General features: G+C 40.6%; 1 protein-coding gene across 3 annotated transcripts in view; it reads right to left on the bottom strand.

Annotated features, from left to right (window-relative positions):
• Positions 1-18,206, bottom strand: part of LOC126184520 (elongation of very long chain fatty acids protein AAEL008004-like) — a 647,799-nt gene that overhangs the window by 264,650 nt on the left and 364,943 nt on the right. For all 3 annotated transcript variants that reach the window (XM_049926915.1, XM_049926917.1, XM_049926916.1), the window contains one exon: positions 9,270-9,460. In XM_049926915.1, coding sequence (XP_049782872.1) covers positions 9,270-9,460 — 191 coding nt within the window. The remainder of the gene's footprint in view (positions 1-9,269; positions 9,461-18,206) is intronic.

Raw genomic sequence — 18,206 nt, 5'->3', positions numbered from 1 at the left:
GGAAAGTCACTGGACTTGCTTTGAGGACGACGGCGGTTCAAATTCCCGTCCCTAAATTGCGGAAAATTTCGGGATGGTTCATTAAAGAAAGGACACGCTTTTTTCATGTGCGTTTAGAGCACTGCTATTGCAGTATCGTTGTATAGTCCAAGCAGTGTGAAGAGCCACTGAATGGCTTGACAGCTGAATCTAATTTCTATATTTGATTCGTCATATTGCGGACTAATTTTCTAAAATGATCCTGCGAGGCCACAGCTCTACGTTCCCAAATTTCAACTGACAGTAAATGTTCTTCTTACACAGTGGAAATTTTTTCTGAAAGATAGAAGTGGTGCTTCTTCAATAATAGCTTGTATTTTGATTATGTTGTACCTTAAAAGAACTCGAGAAGAGTGAAGTACCTGTTACAGAACAGAATCGCTCGTATTGTGATGTGGAGTTCTGTGCGTGTGTGTAGGGAATAGCTTAATAGTATGTCTTATGCTAAGTCCCGACTCAGTATGATAATGTTATAAAATAAATGTCCTTCTTATTTAACGGTAAATTTGACTTGAGATGAAACCACAATGTATAAAATGAGAAGTGAGCCACATACAAATAATTGTAATAATGCTAAGGCCTTGTAGTTGCGGTTTGTGATTGGTTGCTTCTGATCCGTGCATGAAACTGCATGTATACAGTGTGGATTGACTGTTATCACTACTTTACACGTAGTCTTGTGCCAGTAGAATTCTAAAGGAAACTCTGAAATATAGGAGAGGGCAGGTTAGGATGAGATTATTCGTGGGGATTGCATACAGGCTGTTCCGCCCGTAGTGTACGACTAGGGGACAGTCAAGCTTATGTGCTACCTATGGACTACACACTCTCAATACAATCCTATACCCTTATTCCATTTGGAATTTCGTACAGATTACTGGCATACTGTCTTGGTGATAATGAAGTGTTCTCTCCTTCCCACCCAATTCTGCGGATGAAGATTTTTTTACTCGCAGACTCTAAAACACGACGCCACCAGCTAGCCGAACACAACTGCATCGGCTATGGTGTGAGATTACCTTACGATTTCAAGATACAGGATACAGTTAATATGAAGTTTCTGGGCGTACGATGAATAAATCTTGGTCTGTATTACAAGCATAAGCCATGGCAAAGGAGACGCAAAACTCATTTTCGCGACATCCGGCTGAAACGAGAACGAACTGCTGTAAAGCAATTTGACAGGTTAACGAATGAGAAGCTGCTTAACGAACTATTCCAGAATCGCATACTGAAATATACGTGTTAAAAACGTCTGCATCGCTAGTTCTTTGACAAAGTCCTATCGTAAGGCACCCTTTTGTGCAACCAAAGTTTCAACAATAGCAGCGAATACAAAAAAGCGGGTGAGGGGGACAATACGCTGCTTAATCACCTCCGCGTGGGGTTTCGCAGGGGTGGATGGGATGATGGGCCGGGTGGGGGCTGACGATGCGGAACCTTGCCACGTCGCATTGCCTCTCAATCTGTGCACCGACCCCAGTCCAACATAACTCTCACTTACAATTATTCATCATTTAATCTTGTTCTGGAACACTGACTGCTCACGAACTTGTTCTGGCCACAAGCCTTCTTAGTTTTAATATATTCTCTTGAAAAACCAGTCGTCGAGTCAAGATTTCTTTCTTTACATTTTAATCTGATCACCAGTAATGATAGTATTTCGTTAATTTATCGGACGATGATCTTCCGATAAATATTAACTTCTTCCAAGATTGTCGTTTTGGTGTTAGCTTATCGTTAGAGGTCATATTATTGTTTCTGGAACGGCAATGGAGGCCCTTTTCAAAAAGTTGAAAAGGAAATTGTCCTACCATATAACCTATAATCCAGTCCATAGTGCAACTTTAGTTTTTTTTACACACATACACACACACACCCACAATCACCCTACTTTATAACTGCGATGATATTTCTTTCTGAGATTATTTTTTATGTTGCAAGCTCCCGATGTAAAAGCGCATACACAGAAATGGCACCTAAAACTCACATCTATGCCAGAGATGGGTGCTGAACCAGCGTCCTGCTTCTTAAAAAGCAGCTGTGCTTCCACGAGGGCACAAAGCGGCCACATTCAAAGTTTCTCATGAAACAACACTGATATTACCAAGACTTTATGCCTCGTGACACACAATATATGACTTCGTGCCACAGCAATAAAGTAGAATTTGTGTAAATGACAATTTTTTTTAGGGTAGATACTCCTTTAAGTGTGGCAGAACTTTGCCAGCCACTTATAAAAAGTTGTAACATCTTAATAATCATGGACCAAATCCTTTCATATAAAACAATCTCCCTTCCCAGAAAACACTGTCATACTTCTCCCGTTCATTTCTCGACAGTCTTGCCTTTACGTATTATTACATACGTTCGTGTTCAAATCAGTCATGGAGTACAACACTGCAGTACGACTGCATCTTTACTCGTAATACTCAGTACCCTGGCTCAACAAATTATCATAATGTTGCTAAACACTGAGCCATTACAGTTGTTCGTTTAATTATGCTGCTTACCAGCCGAAATGTACAATAAATTCACATATTTAAAGATCTGCCTGTATAGTGTGAAACTTCAAACAAGCAACTCGGATACAGCGAGATCCTGTCTAGGCCACCAGGCTGAATTAGGTTTTTAGGTGGCCTGTTAGTCACGACTGGGTGAACAATAAGTTGGTGGCGAAGCTTGTCTGTTCATGTTAGTGAGCGATGCATTTCACAAGCCAGGTAGTTATTATTAATTATCCTCCAGTAAGCACAGTACTCAAGGTTACACGACTAAGGATTTTTCATACTTACGTTCGCATACCGCTTTGTAATACAAGCGATTTTGAAGTATGTTTTACGTGAAATGTTCAAACCTTTTTCAAAGGGGTAGTCCACATACTGACATGATACCGCTATTATACCTTCTACAAAGATGATAGAGCACGGTAAATTTTTATTCTTAACCTGTCTCCTTTTATTGTAATATTTGATTCAATAGGTGACATGTTTACTTACGTCATACATCGAATACTGGTTGTACAGTCTACTGAAAGTAGTTCGGGGGTCAAAAGTGGTGTTGCGGGCAACTTAATACTAAAACCTTTGTGAACTAAAGCGCCGTTAATCTATTTCCACAGTTTACTACGCCGTTCTCCAAAGAATTTCAGAGTGTCTAACTAGGATGTTGTCCTGACCATAATCCTGCTAATGATATTCTTTCTAGTCTGTAACTGCCACACATAGTATCATAAACACATTGACTCTCGTACACGCCTAATGACTGCACACTATCAGCAGCTCCCACGGAATCGAGATATTCTCAATCTGGTTGCAAGCAATTGGTTTCATCATAGATAGTACTCATAACTAAAAACTAAACTCCGTCCTAACAGGCCTTGGAAGGCCCAACGGTACCGACCGGCCGCCGTGTCCTCCCCACCCCACAAGCGTCACTGGACTCGGAGATGGAGGGGCATGCGGTCAGCAGACCACTCTCCTGGCCGTATGTCCGTTAACGAAACCGGAGCCGCTTCTTCTCAGTCAAGTAGCTCCTCAGTTTACCTCACAAGGGCTGAGTGCACCACACTTGCCAACAGCACTCGGCAGACCGGATGGTCACCCGTCCAACTGCTCGCTCAGCCCGACAGCGCCTAACTTCGGTGATCTGTGTTACCAATGGGCAAGGTCGTTGGAAGATAGTAATCAGCAGCTTCCGGAATTTGGACAGGCGCGACGGTCACGGATCGAATCCGCCCGGTGGATTAACGACGAGGGCCGGTGTGCTAGTCAGCCTGGAAGTGGTTTTTAGGCAGTTTTCCACACGCGACAAGATGAATACCAGGCTATTACTCACGTCCCGCCTCAGTTACACTATTCGCAAACATTTAGAAAGCGTTCAATCACTTTGACGTGAGTAACACTACACGCAGACTGCTGGGTTGCAGAAACTCCATTCTGGGGAATGAAGAGGTGGCAACAGGAAGGACATTCGGTCATCCTCTAACATTAGAAATGCTGCATATTATGATAATCATGCTGACGTCGTGTAGGTAAGGAGGACAGGAACAAGAAAAAGAAGAACTTAGATAATAATCACTATGAAAGCACACAGCATTAGATGATGCTTCTGCCTGTTATCGAGTTTTTAAAAGTAACGCTGTGAGTGCAGCTGTCTGATATGTACACATAATACTAACTTAAAACTTAAAGTCACATGCCGCGTTTTTTTTTTCTGTGTATATGGAGGCTAATCTCAGAAATACTGTAACGATTTTCATGCGGTTTTTACCAATAGACAGACTGACTGACGAGGACGGGTTGTGTGCATAATTTATTACCGTTTTTGCCAGGCAACTCGTCTGGCCACAGATACTTAGTGCTACCCTTGTGAAACCAAATTAGGCCGCTAATTCTGTGTAATTCTCCGAGTGAGAAACACTTGCACTGAAGGTGAACAAGCTTACTTCCTGAGAACGGTCATTCCAGCTGCAGCGTCTGCTCAACAGTGGAGGTATGCCGTCCAATTAACATGGCACTTGAGGTCGCATCATGGATGTGCCGTACGCTTCTATTGCAGAACGGAAGGCTGAAACGCTCCTTCCGAGATTTTCGACAACTCGTTTGTGTCCCGTAATGACAGAAGAAACTGCTGACTTTCAAACAAGCGTAATGGATATTGTCTTCTTTGTTTGTCGGCCTGTTTTCCGCAGTTGCATATACTGAAGTTGTATAGGTTAAATACCATTTTTTTGCAACTGTGACGGAAGTCTTGTTAAGACCAAACGCGTTTCGCTTCGTTCTAAAACATCTTCAGTGGTCTGGTTTCTTGTTGTTTACGTCGTTCTTCCTGTTCTTCCACATGTATTTGCTAGATTTTAGCACACAGCACTTTCATTGCACCAAATATATTCACGTTTCTGTTTTGTGAAGAACCACTGTCATCTAGACATTTCGTGTGTTTTGTTTTGTTATTGTGGCAACAGACACGTACTCCTGAAGGAAGAAGAGAAAGTATTTATGAGTATGTTGAAAGCAGAAAATAATCCATCTCTGGCAAGAGGCAACGTCATATGAAAGATATTGTTTCTTAATTACGAGTGAATTTTACTGCTGACAGGCACAGAACTACATGAGAGGTGGATTTGTCTGGAAGTCTGAATTGCATCTCATGGCAATCAACAGCGAAGGTAATTGTCAGTGAGACTTACACTGAAGCCAGAGGTGAGCCTGATGAAAAGATTAACTAACGAAAGACCAGAGGTTGGCCATGCTCAAAAACACGTATGCCCTTGCACTGCAAGAATAGATAAAAACTGCAGTTAGAGGTGTGACGTCTAGAAGTGGAAAAACTCAAGTGGTAGAAAGAACAACTCCTTGATTGGCTGCGTTTTATCGCTTTTTTACTACGTTTTTATTAGGTCGCTTCCTTGTGTGTCTGTCAGTTCGGAACAAATTTTGGCCAGCGGTTCTAGGCGCTACAGTCAGGAACCGCGCGACCGCTACGGTCGCAGGTTCTAATTCTGCCTTGGGCATGGATGTGTGTGATGTCCTTAGGTTTAAGTAGTTCTAAGTTCTAGGGGACTGATGACCTCGGAAGTTAAGTCCCATAGTGCTCAGAGCCATTTGAACAAATTTTGCAAATTGATTTTAAACTAACTTTCCGATGAGCTAGAGAGTTGACATTTTAAACATAGCTCAGAACTGGATGACAGTACAATATTAACTCGCTTTCTTGTCTGGTGTGTGGCGGAGTGTACTTCGTGTACCACTGCCATTTTCCCCTTTTCCTGTTCCAGTCGCTAATGTTTCACAGGAAAAACGTTTACTGGAAAGCCTCCGTGTGAGCTCCTATCTCTCTAACTTTTACCTTCGTGGCCTTTTCGTGGGATAAACGTAGGAGGAAGCAATGTATTGGTTGGGTCAGATGAAGAGAAACTGAAATAAACCTGCCACATGTCTCAGTTGGAATATCATCAAAATATCTGAATTCGGTTGAAAAATTTCATATACACAAAAGACTAAAAAGCAGAAAATAATGATGTAAATAAAAATATATTTTTAATGTACCACGTTTTTAAATCGGACTAAAAAGTATAAAATAATTTCTGCTTATCTCATACAGATTCCTAACCCGATATAGATAGTTCTGAAAATCTGTGATTGTGAATTTTTATTAGCTGTGAAAAAACTTGTAATAAATGAAACTAAAAACGTGGGGTGCAAGCAGTAAATAACTGATGCATGATTAATTCACCTCCGTACTATAATCAGTTCAGATAAGATGAGAATAGAAGCCTTTGAAATATGGTACTACAGAAGAATGCTGAACGTCAGGATAGATCGCGTAACCTGTGAGGAAATGTTGACAGAATTGGGTAGAAAAGAAATTTGTGGCTTAACTTCACTTAAAGAAGGGATTTTTAATATACCACGTTTTTGGACTCTGTAATAGATTTCGCTACAAAATCAGAAAAATATCAACACTCACGATACGATCTGGAAACAGAGCCTGTACACTAACCAGAGCAGATGCTCCAACAAATAACTACAACAAGAAAAACCCACAGATGCTAGAAGATTTCCGGGAAGATCTGGAAGAACCCACCAACAAAATCCCCAAGAAGCAAGTGAAAGTGTTACTAGGAGATTTTAATGCCCAATTAGACAGGGAAAGAAAATTCAAAGAGACAACAGGAGAACACACGGCCCACAAGCGGGCAAACAAGAACTGAGAGAACCTGATGAACTTCCGCAGGAATTTCGACCTCAAGACCATGTCCATGCAATTCCAGAAACCAAATAAAAAAATACGAACATGGAAATCCACCAAAGATGTCGTTGAAGAACTTCAGATAGACCACATAGTGATATCCACGAAAAATACGAGAGAAATAATGAATGTAAGAGCAAGGAAAGGACTTTTCTAATCCGATAGTCAACATCATCATACCACACAGAAAAATCAAGAGAACCAATAGAACTTTCAGAACAGACCCAGAGTACCTACAATTAAACAAGAAAGAAATTTACCGAAAAAATAAAGATAATCGACAGAATGACTGGACAGAACTCTCAGAAAAAATGAAGAAACTGATAAAATTGGGGCAACCACAGAGAAAAAGGAAACACGGATGGTGGAACATAACAAGTGACAGAGCCGTAGAAAACAGAATAGAAGCCTGGAAGAAATTTAACAGTCATAGAACATCGGAAAAATGGGAAGAATTCAATAGGGTACAGAAGACCACTTCGAAAATAGTGCCTAGAGAAAGAAGAGAGTACCAACAGACTGAAAGAGATAGAAGAGAATTTCAACAAAAAAACGCACGAAATTTTTACAGAACATACAGAGAAGATATAACAGGGTATCAACCACCGAGGTTATCTTCAAAAGACAAGACGTCACATTGGAGACAAATCCTAAAAAAAGTTGTGAAATATTCGCGCAATATTTCGATACACTACTAAACTGTGATAAACCAACGCAGATTGTACAGTTCGAGAAGCCAGAACCTAACCTCGATTCCAAACCGTCAACATACGAGGAGATGGTGGAAATAATAAAAGCATTGAAAAATACAGAGCACCTGGAGAAGATGGACTGATTGAGGAAATCTGGAAATTGGACCACGAAAATATCACACCGAAAATACACGGAACCATCAAAAATATTCGGTAAACAGAAAAGGTACCAGAAGAATGGAAGTCAGTGCTAATACACCCTTCCACAAGGAAGGAGACGAAAAAGGCCCTAATAGCTACAGAGGAATTTCACTACAGCCTGTAGCATATCAAAGTCCTCCAAAAGACCTGTTAATTCGGCTAGAGCCTCAAATAGATCCACAGACAGAAGAATACCAACGAGGTTTCAGGAAGGGAAGATCATTCAGAACAATATTAACAAGAAGAAAGTCCAGGAACACCTCAATAACATTTTTCGATTTCAAGAAAGCCTATGACTCCATAGATACAGGAACATTCTCCAATAATCTGGTAGGTATGAACGTAGACAACAAGACCAGAAAGCTAATCCAGGAAATATTAACAAATATGACTTCCAAAGAGAAGCTTATGGGAAAGATCTCGGAACCATTCGAAATCAAGACAAGAGTGAGGCACGGAGACGGCCTGTCGCCCATTCTATTTAATTCGGTTTTGGTAAAAATAATCAGGACATGGGACAAAGGAGTCAACGGGTTAAACATGGGGAGACGCAAGTATAGATCCGTCAACATAAAATATCTGGCCTTTGCCGATTATATAGCCGTTATAACAAATAACAGAAAAGAAACCAAAGAAGCTCTAGAGACACTACACAAAATCTCAGCCACAACAGACTACAAATCTCATATGAAAAAAAGCAGTACATGGACACAAAATCCACAGACAAATACTCACTGGTAACGAAGTATGCGAAGATAACACAAGTAAGACGGTTTCAAATTTCTGGGAGAGATTACACAGAAAACAGGACTGAACTCGACATCCAATGAAGAAAGTGTCACAAAACTACAAAACGCATACGGACTTCTATGGAACCATTACAATAAAAGGAGTATTTCCACCAGTACCAAATTAAGGTGCTGTAGTACAATAGTCTTACCAGAAGTCTTATGTAACTTAGAAACAACAGTAATCAAGAGAAGGATGAAAATCAAGGGGATGGAAAAACAAGAGAGGAAAATACTGAGAAAGATCTCGTCGCCGGTTCAGAAAGGGGGGATCTGGATAAGGAGACCGACAAAAGGACTGTATGAACAGACATAGACTATTACAAACTACAAAGAAGGGCAAAGTTACGAACGCATACATAAGATAAACGAAAATAGATTGACGAAGAAAATTTTTAACATAGTGACAAGGAAGAAATTGAAACCCAACTGAGTAAGGGAAATCATGGAAGACCTCAGGAAACCGAACGTCTCCGCAGAAGGCACGACAGACAGGCAAAAATACAGAGAAAAAATCAGAAAACAGAAATTTCAGCAAACGCCCGAAGAGAAGAAAACAGGAAAGAAGTGGAAAGGAGAGATGAAAAAGTACGGTTAATATGTCAGAGGTTTTTGGAAAGAAAAAAAAGCAACAAACAGAAAAAAATACCATGAAAATTGATTGTGTTTTAGCGCTTACCATATGGGGAAATTAACGGTGGTAATAATAATAATAATAATAATAAGAAGAAGAAGAAGAAGAAGAATAGCAAAAAAAGATTAATGAACATGCTTGTCGGTTATATCCGATACTTACCTCGTAGAATATCCAGGAGCTGAAAAGTGTCTGGAGGAGGTTGTAGACGATCAGCACGTTGCGCAGCTGGAAGGGTTTGCGGTTCTCCATGAGTTTCGGCCCCACGACTTTGGAACAATAAGCGTAGATAATGCAGATGATGAGCGTGGGCATCGGACTGCTCATCATGGGCCAGTGGTTTACACGCGGGTCTGAAACAAACGAAGACAACAACCCATCACAAATATGTTACAATAATTTTATTGTAATGTTTACAGAGCACCGCCATGAATCCTCATAATTTCTATGGTTCGGAATATACTGGTGTATTACTAAATGGCTAAAACGGACACCAGGTCTCAGTTGCAGGCTGCCTGTTTGCGGGTTTCCAAAGGCAACAAAAATTTAATTTTCTGTATTTTATATAATTAGAGACCGAAACAATAGTAAAATGATATATAAGACAGGAGAAAAAAATGAAAAACTTCAGATGAATAAGCTTACTAGGCACAGCGTGTAAACTAAATGCAAGAATTTTAAACGGAAGACTAAATACAATAGCATAATGTTTGCTTGTGGAGAAACAGGTTGGATTTAGAAAAGGAGCATCAACGACTGATTTAGTCTTTATTTCACGACTGCTTGTTGAAAAGCAGAGAGAGTTTGACAGAGACACACACACTACTTTTATAGATGGCTCAAATGGTTCAAATGGCTCTGAGCACTATGGGACTTAACTGCTGAGGTCATTAGTCCCCTAGAACTTAGAACTAGTTAAACCTAACTAACCTAAGGACATCACAAACATCCATGCCCGAGGCAGGATTCGAACCTGCGACCGCAGCGGTCTTGCGGTTCCAGACTGCAGCGCCTTTAACCGCACGGCCACTTCGGCCGGCTTTTATAGATCCTGGGAAAGTTTTTGATAATGTGGTTAGACAAAAGTTATGGAGAAAAATGGAGCACAGAGGTTACCCCTTTACAGCTTGTATCAGCTACCAAAAGCATATGCAAAGGAACATCAGTAATAACAGACATAGAAGGCATGTATACAAAACCTATAAAAATAAATAAAGGGGTTAGAAAAGCCTGTAGTTTATTCCCTACACAGTTTAATATTTACATTGACGATGTATTTTGCATATGGAATTTTAGGTTAAACGCTGAGGTACAACTAAACCATTTGGTAAAGCTAAAATAATTCCGATATGCTGACGAATTTACACCAATTTTTTTTCATGAGAAGACATTTTACAAAAAGGAATTTTTGTACTAAATAAAATATGTAAAGAACGTAATACGAAAATATCTTCAAGCAAATAAAAGCCAATGGCTTTCTGTGGAAAATATTTAGTGGGAACTAAGACAGTAGTTGATGATATCACAACCGAGTAGGCAAAATAGTGTAACTATACGGGATGTAAAGTATCATATGAATGAGAAGAAAATATCCAGATGAAGTTGAATTGATTTGGGAGTATCTATGTAACAATCAATAGAACTTAAAACCATAAACCACGGAAAGAAATCAAGATTGCTAATTTATAATCCTGTCGCCTTGTCGATCTTATTATATGGAAGCGAATCGTCGGTACTGAATAAACCCAAGGAAAACAAATACAAAGAGTAGAAATGAGATTCGTTAGAGCAGTAAAAGGATGTAAAAGAATAGACAAAATACGAAATTAAGTTATTCGAGGGAGCTGAAAATTTGCAGTGTCAAAGAAAAACTGGATGAAAACAAAAATAAATGGGATGAACATCTACAACGAATTGATCCAGAGAGGCTACCGCATCAGGAAAGTACTTTAAACCAAAAGGGAAAAGAGATCCTGGCAGACCGAGAAAAAGATGGGAATCGTAAGAGGCCACAACTGGCCTAATAAGGAAAGTGCAGAAGAAGAAAACTGACCAAATTTAAAATGCTGTCATAATGTAGTCAGTAACAGGTATAAGGGACAGCCAAATGAAAACGAGATGGATGGGAAAACGTAAGTAAATTGTTATTTCAAAATTAATCGCCATAAATGTAATACGTTAATCCCACTGTGAGACAAGACGGTTAATGCCTTTATGTCTTCACAGAAAAATGATTGTGGTGGCCTACGAAACCGTGATTGTACTCAGGCGGGCACCTCTTCGTCCAAAGTCAATAGACGAACGCGAATGTCTTTCTTCAGAGTTCCAAAAATATGGAAATCGCATGGGGAGAGATGGGGACTGTATGGAGGACGTATAAGGACTTCTCAGCAAAATATCTGCAGCGTTGTCGAAACAGCCTGGGCAACATGTGGGTGGACATTTGGATTTGTAATCAGGTACAGAGCCACATAGCCACCTCCCCAATTTCTCTCGTTTTGAAATTAATCCACTGACTTAGGTTATGCTACTTTTGCATATGTGTCGTAGGAATGTTGAAATGTGTGAGAAATTCTGGGGCGTCTCCTGGGCAACCGTAGAACGCCGGTCGATCCTTCCGCTATATGAACAATTAAAAATACTACGCTTAGCGGTGAGCACAGCACTAGATACATCAGCGACGTAGTGGCCGCAGCGAAGACATAAAAATATCCGACTGCACACCGACCTAAAGAAACAGATGATCCCAGCTCAGGTGACGTAATAGGGTAAGCGTTTGGTTGCGAGAGAGGAAGATGAGAAGTTCCGTATGAAATTAGAGGGCCAAATTAACGAGCGTTTGTCTAGTACACTCTAGTCAGGATGAGCTTTTCACAAAAGTTTAGTCAATCTTTACGGTCTGGTTCCCCAATATTTCCACATAATAAACGATACACACATTCGTGTTTACAATCTCATATGATTTTTTACAGACTGCGTGCAAAAAACTAAGAAGATTTTTTTCCCTCATTGCAGAGCATCGACGTCATCATCCCTGTCGGCTTTGGAGACGGTTGCCTTTGGAAGACTAACAGGTTTGCTCCTACGTTACTTCTTGTTCAGTAGCAACGAGGCCATCGGAGTCATGACGCTGTTGTTGCCAACTGAATGCAGATGTTAATAAGCACACAGCCGAAATGAAAATGTAAGCAATTCGCTCTTCTTCTTTTTTACCTAGATAACAAGATGTGTCGTATTAAGACGAGGCAGCGGCTGAACATAACATTATAAATCTACCGGAGCAGCAGTAGTACCAAAACGAATTTTTCAACTTGCAAAACTCTCAACTATAAGCTTGTGTATCTATAAGACGTAGTAGTGTTGCTTCTGGATTTCTGCTCAGCAGCGAGATGCATCAGCACCTAATCATGTGCTCATTAGGGCAAGTGTACTTCAAAACATACGAAATGAAGCCAAGAATTATCATTCACATGTTACTGAAACATCTGAACTGTTTCAAATGGTTCAAATGGCTCTGAGCACTATGGGACTCAACATCTTAGGTCATAAGTCCCCTAGAACTTAGAACTACTTAAACCTAACTAACCTAAGGATATCACACACACCCATGCCCGAGGCAGGATTCGAACCTGCGACCGTAGCAGCCCCGCGGTTCCGGACTGCAGCGCCAGAACTGTTTCAAACATGTTAAGAGTCTGTAAGGGTGTTTACGATAATAATGTAGCACTATATGGATGGTTGGTCACGTAAAATATAGGATGAACCAACTAATCTGAGAAATAATGAAAGCTGTCTCAGTGAGGATAGCCATGTGTCTGATTGCAAGCTTCAGTACAGAGGGGTCACAGGACTATGACACTGAAACAGGTGTCCCACACTCTGTAGAAATCATTGATAACTGTCGACTGATGCCATATAAGTATTATTTTTAGTTGTTCCATCAACTAAGTCGTTTCCCTCTATTTCTTTATGTCCTGGTACGCAGCAGAGTACCACTTCCTTCCTCTTTTCCTGTAGGAGGAAGTATGCGCTGTGGATTGTCTGCATGAGTTTGTCTGCCTGCTGTATCAACTAAATCGTATATAATGCACGAAGGGAATAGGGTGTTACGCACTAAGGGAATCTTTGCGCCTCTTTGGCGCTTACGAAATCAGGCAGTGCTACGTCTCCGATGGTCAAATTTCGATTTCAACGATTTGAATTTGTGAGTCGAAAACCGATGTTTCAGAGAATGAAGAACAGGTTGCCAAAAATAAGTATCAGTACTTTACAACCAATCTAACACTTCTGGAGTCAATACTTTTCACAATCATTTTACGACAATGTTCCCACGAATTTTCATGTTTTGGTAGTGTACAGATTCTCTGTATCACCAGTTTCTGAGCCTTTCTGTAGATTCTTTCACAAATCTTCGTGCGCTATTGACAACTTCTCATGACCGTTACAACTGGTACCTTCATTCGCAAGATAAAATGTCTTAAATTAGTAGAATATTAAGTTATGTGTGTAACTTGAGAATATTCTTAATTTCCGTTTGAAGCAGTAATACCACGGATTATTTTAAACTTAAATGCGTACGCAAAATATCACAGGAAATTCTACAAAAATGGCAATGCTTTTCACCGATGTACAGCGACTACTTTCATAGAAACTGATTTGAAGTCTCGATTGCCTATGTCACCATTAGTCTGATAAACCGCAAATACAATTTTAGTAAGTAATAGTGGTAATAACTCTAATATTGCCTTATGTTAGGGTGCAAATATAAGAAAATATATGATTATAATGAGAGTACAAGCGCAGTACTCTAACCTATTCCACGTAAGATTTCGAGGAGAATTTTACCTTTTACTGAATGTATAAGGCGTCTATGCGGTTATGTTCCCACAGTTCAGTGACAATCTTCGCAATACGCAACCATCGACTTGGGGATTTGTTCGTGGTCAAGGTTCATGTTAAAACTCTCCCTGATTGCGCTTAAACCTCCTCATACATAGGACGCATTAGTAACAGAATCAATTGACGTATGTTACATGGAGCAGTGTGTCTGTGGAACTTCGGAGTACACCATTACGAAAGGGGAAAAATGTATCACTCTGCTACGAAAATTATTTGCCGAGATCGATGGCGGGACGATCCATCCGAAGGCTACAAGTTGGCCTCTCACACGGGTACGGCTTGGGACTGCATCAGATAGTAATTTCACGACCACAGGAGAAAAAGCGTTCGACGCCGAAGTCACACAAAAGCAACCACAATCAAACGCTATCGTTATCTCTCGATGTAAACTTTTTTCTCTTGGCGCCAGACTGTAACTTAATGACAGCTAGCTTTTGAAATAAGAGAATATAAAACGTCAACTCAAGCTGCTCAGGCATTTTTCCATGATGATCTATATGCGCGTAGTTGATGATATAAGTTCCATGTGCAACGCTACAGTAAATTTCCAAAGACTCAATACAGAACAGTCTCAGTCATGGGAGACCTCATTATATAACAAAATAAAGTTTCAGACTGAGTCGATATTTTGAGTAGAGATTGATAACCTAAGCCTTTTCGTTATGTGGGAGTCTGAAACGTATGCTACGAAGTCCGTATTAGAGGACCAGACATCTCAATAAATTTACCAAATGATTGCTGACAAATTCCTGTTACCAACAGATACAAAGATCTCCCACTCATCCAAAAACTCTATACGAGACCACTGTGAGAGACAAAAGCCTCCAACATTTTGTTTCACTGTGTACTGGGGAAACTATATTCATTCCTTTTATGGACCACAATGCTCGTTATCACATAACTCTTTTAGACAGTGAATTAAGTCATAAATACTTATCGCTCGAATGCCACAGCCAGGGCTTTTATTGCATTTGCGTAAATATCATTAGATATCTCTCTTAAATGACTGGAAGACGCACATCATTTAGAACCACAATCCTCACAAGTTTTCAAGAAGGGACGGTTTCTCTACTGGATGGATGGTATAATAGCTACGGAAACACATCAGTGATGTCACTGTACTAGCAACTCAATTGTTACCAGTTTGTTAGCCGTTCCACTGCTGCACGGTTTGTCTCTCGTCCAATGAACATTACAAGAAAGAACGATAGAAGTACTGCACTTATTTTTATCAAAATATGTGTAGTATTGAGAATTATGACACCAGTTTGAAAGTTACAGTTACGTCTTGTGACATCTCATCTGATTCCGTAATATCTGACTAGTTCACTGATTTCTGGAAACAGAAAATTTCTAGCCAAGAGCACCAATAAACCTCTACTATATTCCGGTAACCAAACAAATATTTCTATGCAAAATTCCTGGTGATGATCAATACCGTTCACGGACAGACTATCATTAGCAAAGTTGTTTAAACCTTTTGTAACTATAGCACCCTTGCTAAAAGATTTTATGAGGACGTGTGAACAAAGGGACTCATATCCGTATCCATGATGACATATTATAAACCACTGGACATACTTCTGATCCTATAAAGAATCTGTAGAATATGCAACAATTATTGCTATTCGTGTACGAAAAATTAGAATACTCTTTTTCTGTTTTTTGTTTTTATTTTTTTCGAAATCCTCAAATTTTTACTAGCGTGCAATATCCAAGGTGTACAACCAAACCCCTAGTGTTCCACAAACGGATCCAGATGTCGAAACAGCTTTCCAGCAAAATGACAATGTGCAAAGGTGGAACTATTTTTCTGAATGGTTAGTATTCGTAAACTGTGTACCTACCACTACAATGAAGCTATAGTTTTTTTTATTTTTATATTTATATTTCTTTACATTGAATGCTAACGTGTTAATGGCATTCATTATCCCTTGGAAAAAGTAGTAATGTGATATAACCCATTTCAACATTTTTATCGAAAATGTCCTTAAAAATAGTTAGTCAGTAGGCTAAATGTGAGCTACAGAGCAGGTTCGTACACATTAACATTCCTGTAAGCATTTTTTCACGAGCTATCGAATGCTAGTAAACAAAATTATATGGTATCATTCCTTAAAAATTCTGTATCTACACATATATCTCAAGACATAAAATATACGAATATTAATCTAAGTGTGAGATACTTGCCGAAAACCTTGTTTCAGAATCTTGAAGGCCTCTTTCGTGCACTATGTGATCAAAAGTATCCGGACACCTGGCTGAAAATGACCTACAAGTTCGTGGCGCCATCAATCGGTAATGCTGGAATTCAATATGATGTTGGCTCACCCTTAGCCTTGGTGACAGCATCCACTCTCGCAGGCATATGTTCAGCCAGGTGCGGGAAGGTTTCCCGGGGAATGACAGCCCATTCTTCACGGAGTGATGCACTGAGGAGACGTATCGATGCCGATCAGTGAGGCCTGGCACGAAGTCGGCGTTCCAAAACATCCCAAATGTGTTCTGTAGGATTCAGATCAGGACTCTGAACAGGCCAGTCCATTACAGGGATATTGGCGTGTAACCACTACGCCATAGGCCGTGCATTATGAAGAGGTGGTCCATCATGTTGAAAGATCCAATAGCCATCCCCGAATTGCTCTTCAACAGTGGAAAGCAAGGAGGCGCTTAAAACATCAATGTAGGCCTGTGCTGTGATAGTGCCACTCAAAACCACAATTGGTACTAGCCCCCTCCATGAAAAAACACGACCACACCATAACATCACCGCCTCCGAATTTTACTGTTGGCACTACACACGCTGGCAGATGACGTTCATCGGGCATTCTGCCATCGCATCGCCACATTGAGTACCGTGATTCGTCACTCCACACAACGTTTTTCCTCTGTTCAATCGTCCAATGTTTTAGCACCTCACACCAAGCGAGGCGTCGTTTGGCATTTACCGACGTGATGTGTATCTTATGAGCAGCCGCTCGACCATGAAATCCAAGTTTTCTCACCTCCCGTCTAACTGTCATAGTACTTGGAGTGGATCCTGATGCAGTTTGGAATTCCTGTGTGATCGTCTGGATAGACGTCTGCCTATTACACATTACGACTCTCTTCAACTGTCGGCTGTCTCCGCCAGTCAACAGACGAGGTCGGCCTGTACGCTTTTGTGCTGTACGTGTCCCTTCATGTTTCCACCTCATTATCACATCGGAAACAGTGGTCCTAGGAATGTTTAGGAGTGTGGAAATCTCGCGTATAGACGTATGACACAAGTGACACCCAATCACTTGACCACGGCCGAAGTCCGTGAGTTCCGCGGAACGCCCCATTCTGCTCTCTCACGATGTGTAATGACTACTGAGGTCGCTGATAGGGAGTACCTAGCAGTAGGTGTCAGTACAATGCACCTAATATGAAAAACGTATGTTTTTGGTGGTGTCCGGATATGGTGTATCAGTGGCCTCTACGTTGCATTGGACATCATGTGTATTTTGATCGGAATGTATAGGAAAAAGCGGACTCTCTCTCTCTCTCTCTCTCTCTCTCTCTCTCTCTCTCTCTCTCTCTCACTCACACACACACACACACACACACACACACACACACACACACACACACACACACACACACACACGCACGCGCGCGCGGGCGCGCGCGCGAGCACGGTCGCGCATTCTATCATAATGTGCACGGTATTTTATTCTACGATACCTTACCAATAACTACGATTTCCTTAGTTGTACGTAATTGGAATTTTCTACTATCGCTCTCTTAAGAGAAAAGGGAGGAAGATTTAACGCTCCTTCAAGGTAGATGTGATTGGAGGTGGAGTAAAAGTTCGGAGTTCGTCAAGGACCCTTTCTGTTGCGTATCCTAAATTATTTAGGCGAAAAAAATCAACTTCGCGTGGCCAGATGGGGTTATGAACCGTGCTCTGCCCAAATGAGAGTCCAGCATCTCAATAGCTGCATCGCGTCGTTCGGTTATCATTCTTGTTTTCACGAGAACGTACATTTATAAAAAACTGCCACTAAACAAAAAATAAAAACAGCTGGTATAAAATGAAGAACTACAGTAGAACGTGACAGACGTATCAAGTTAAGCAAACGAAATCAGGAGGAGGCTATACTGCGTGGGAATCAACTTTCTACCTCCAGCCATCCATTCGCCACACTGATTCACCATTGAGTCTCTAAGGGTCCG

Source organism: Schistocerca cancellata, chromosome 4, assembly GCF_023864275.1.
Source record: "Schistocerca cancellata isolate TAMUIC-IGC-003103 chromosome 4, iqSchCanc2.1, whole genome shotgun sequence".
Classification (NCBI taxonomy): domain Eukaryota; kingdom Metazoa; phylum Arthropoda; class Insecta; order Orthoptera; family Acrididae; genus Schistocerca; species Schistocerca cancellata.
This window is presented reverse-complemented; position numbering and strand designations above follow the sequence as displayed.